Source organism: Trichechus manatus, unplaced genomic scaffold, assembly GCF_000243295.1.
Source record: "Trichechus manatus latirostris isolate Lorelei unplaced genomic scaffold, TriManLat1.0 scaffold00128, whole genome shotgun sequence".
Lineage (NCBI taxonomy): Eukaryota > Metazoa > Chordata > Mammalia > Sirenia > Trichechidae > Trichechus > Trichechus manatus.
The window spans coordinates 2,195,129-2,196,548 of NW_004444064.1; the positions used below are offsets into that span (position 1 = coordinate 2,195,129).

The 1,420-nt window shown below is 62.5% G+C and overlaps 1 protein-coding gene across 1 annotated transcript in view; it reads left to right on the forward strand.

Moving 5' to 3' along the window:
* Nucleotides 1-1,420, forward strand: part of MCM3AP (minichromosome maintenance complex component 3 associated protein) — a 36,364-nt gene that overhangs the window by 28,706 nt on the left and 6,238 nt on the right. Inside the window, 3 exon segments of the mRNA XM_023739103.1 lie at nucleotides 82-220; nucleotides 441-698; nucleotides 1,124-1,253. Of these exon segments, the coding sequence (XP_023594871.1) occupies nucleotides 82-220; nucleotides 441-698; nucleotides 1,124-1,253 (527 nt within the window).

A 1,420-nucleotide genomic window follows, 5' to 3' on the forward strand; every position in this document is an offset into this window, starting at 1 on the left:
GGAGGCAGGAGCATGGCTGCCGGTTCTGCGTGGCCTGGCTCTCAGGGCTGACTCGGCGTCCATGTCCCCTCTCTTCACAAGGAGCCCTGCTCAGGTCAGGCTATGCCACTTTGCCACGTTGTGGTCTCTGTGCCGAGTTTGGACTCGGACCCCGTGGGTCGTCTGGCCTGGCCCCGCACGGCTCAGAGGCTGCCCCTTCCTTGGCTGATGCGTGCACTGGGTACTGCTGAGGGACATGCCTGCCAGTGGTCAAGTCGTGTGGCTGGGACACCCCCACAGCCATGCCGGTGGGGGGCGCCCCTTCCCGCAGCCCTGAGGCGAGGTGCTGCTACAGCATCAGAGTGGGGAGAGGCTGCCCCATGTGGCTCCTTCTCCTAAGAGCAGAGGGAGGCGTGTTCTGGGCAGACGGCCCCAGCGGCTGATGCGTGCTCTCCCCCCAGCGCCCTGGGCCCCCGTCTGCACCATGGTCCTCCAGTACACGGCGCAGATCTCCAGCTCGCGCCAGACGCAGCCTGTCCTCCAGTCTCAGGTGGAGAGCCTGCTCGGCAGGACCTACAGCAGGTGGAGGAGCCGGAACCCTGCTCTGGGCGGGGCAGTGGGGCCCTCGGTGACCGAGATCCCGTGGGACGACTTCCTTGCCCTGTGCATTGACCACAAGCTGCGGGACTGGGTGCCCCCCCGGCTCCCCCTCACCTCAGGTGGGCAGCTTGCTCGAGGCCATCGTCCTTGTCACTGTGTGTGCTGCGCCCTTCGCATCCCCCTGCCTGTTCCGATGGTCCCTCTTCAAGCCAGGGATGTCCCGCTGGTGGGTAAACGCTGGGAAGGGCTGACAAGGTTCCCACAGGGTCTGTACTCACTGGGATCCCAGACTGACTGAGGGCCATCCACCGCACACCTGCATAGCCTCCCCAACGTGGTCCAGGCTGTGGCTTCTGCCGTCGGCGGGACTGTGGGGCGTGGACGCTTGGAGCAGATTTGGCGTGGGCCTGGGAGTCAGGAACTGGGGGGCTCAGATTAACCAGGGCGCTGGTCTGAGGTCCATGGGTTTAGGCAGAGGTCAAGAGGTCACTTCTTGCTCTTCTGATGTTTTTCTCTGTTATTTGGTTTTGTGTTGTTTCGTTAGAAGCACTGAGCAAAGATGGTCAGATATGTGTGTATTTTTTTAAAAACCATTTGAAAAAATATGAAGTCCCTTTGTCGTGGGAACGGGCCAGAATCCAGACGCAGAAGGAGCTACAGCAGAGCCGAGGACGGTGAGAGCTGTGATGTGTGTGTGTGTGTCTGCCGGGACCCGCAGCCAGGGTCGGTGAGGTCCGTGTTGTGTGTGTGTGTGTGTCTGCCGGGACCCGCAGCCAGGGTCGGTGAGGTCCGTGTTGTGTGCGTGTGTCTGCGGGGACCTGCAGCCAGGGTCGGTGAGGTC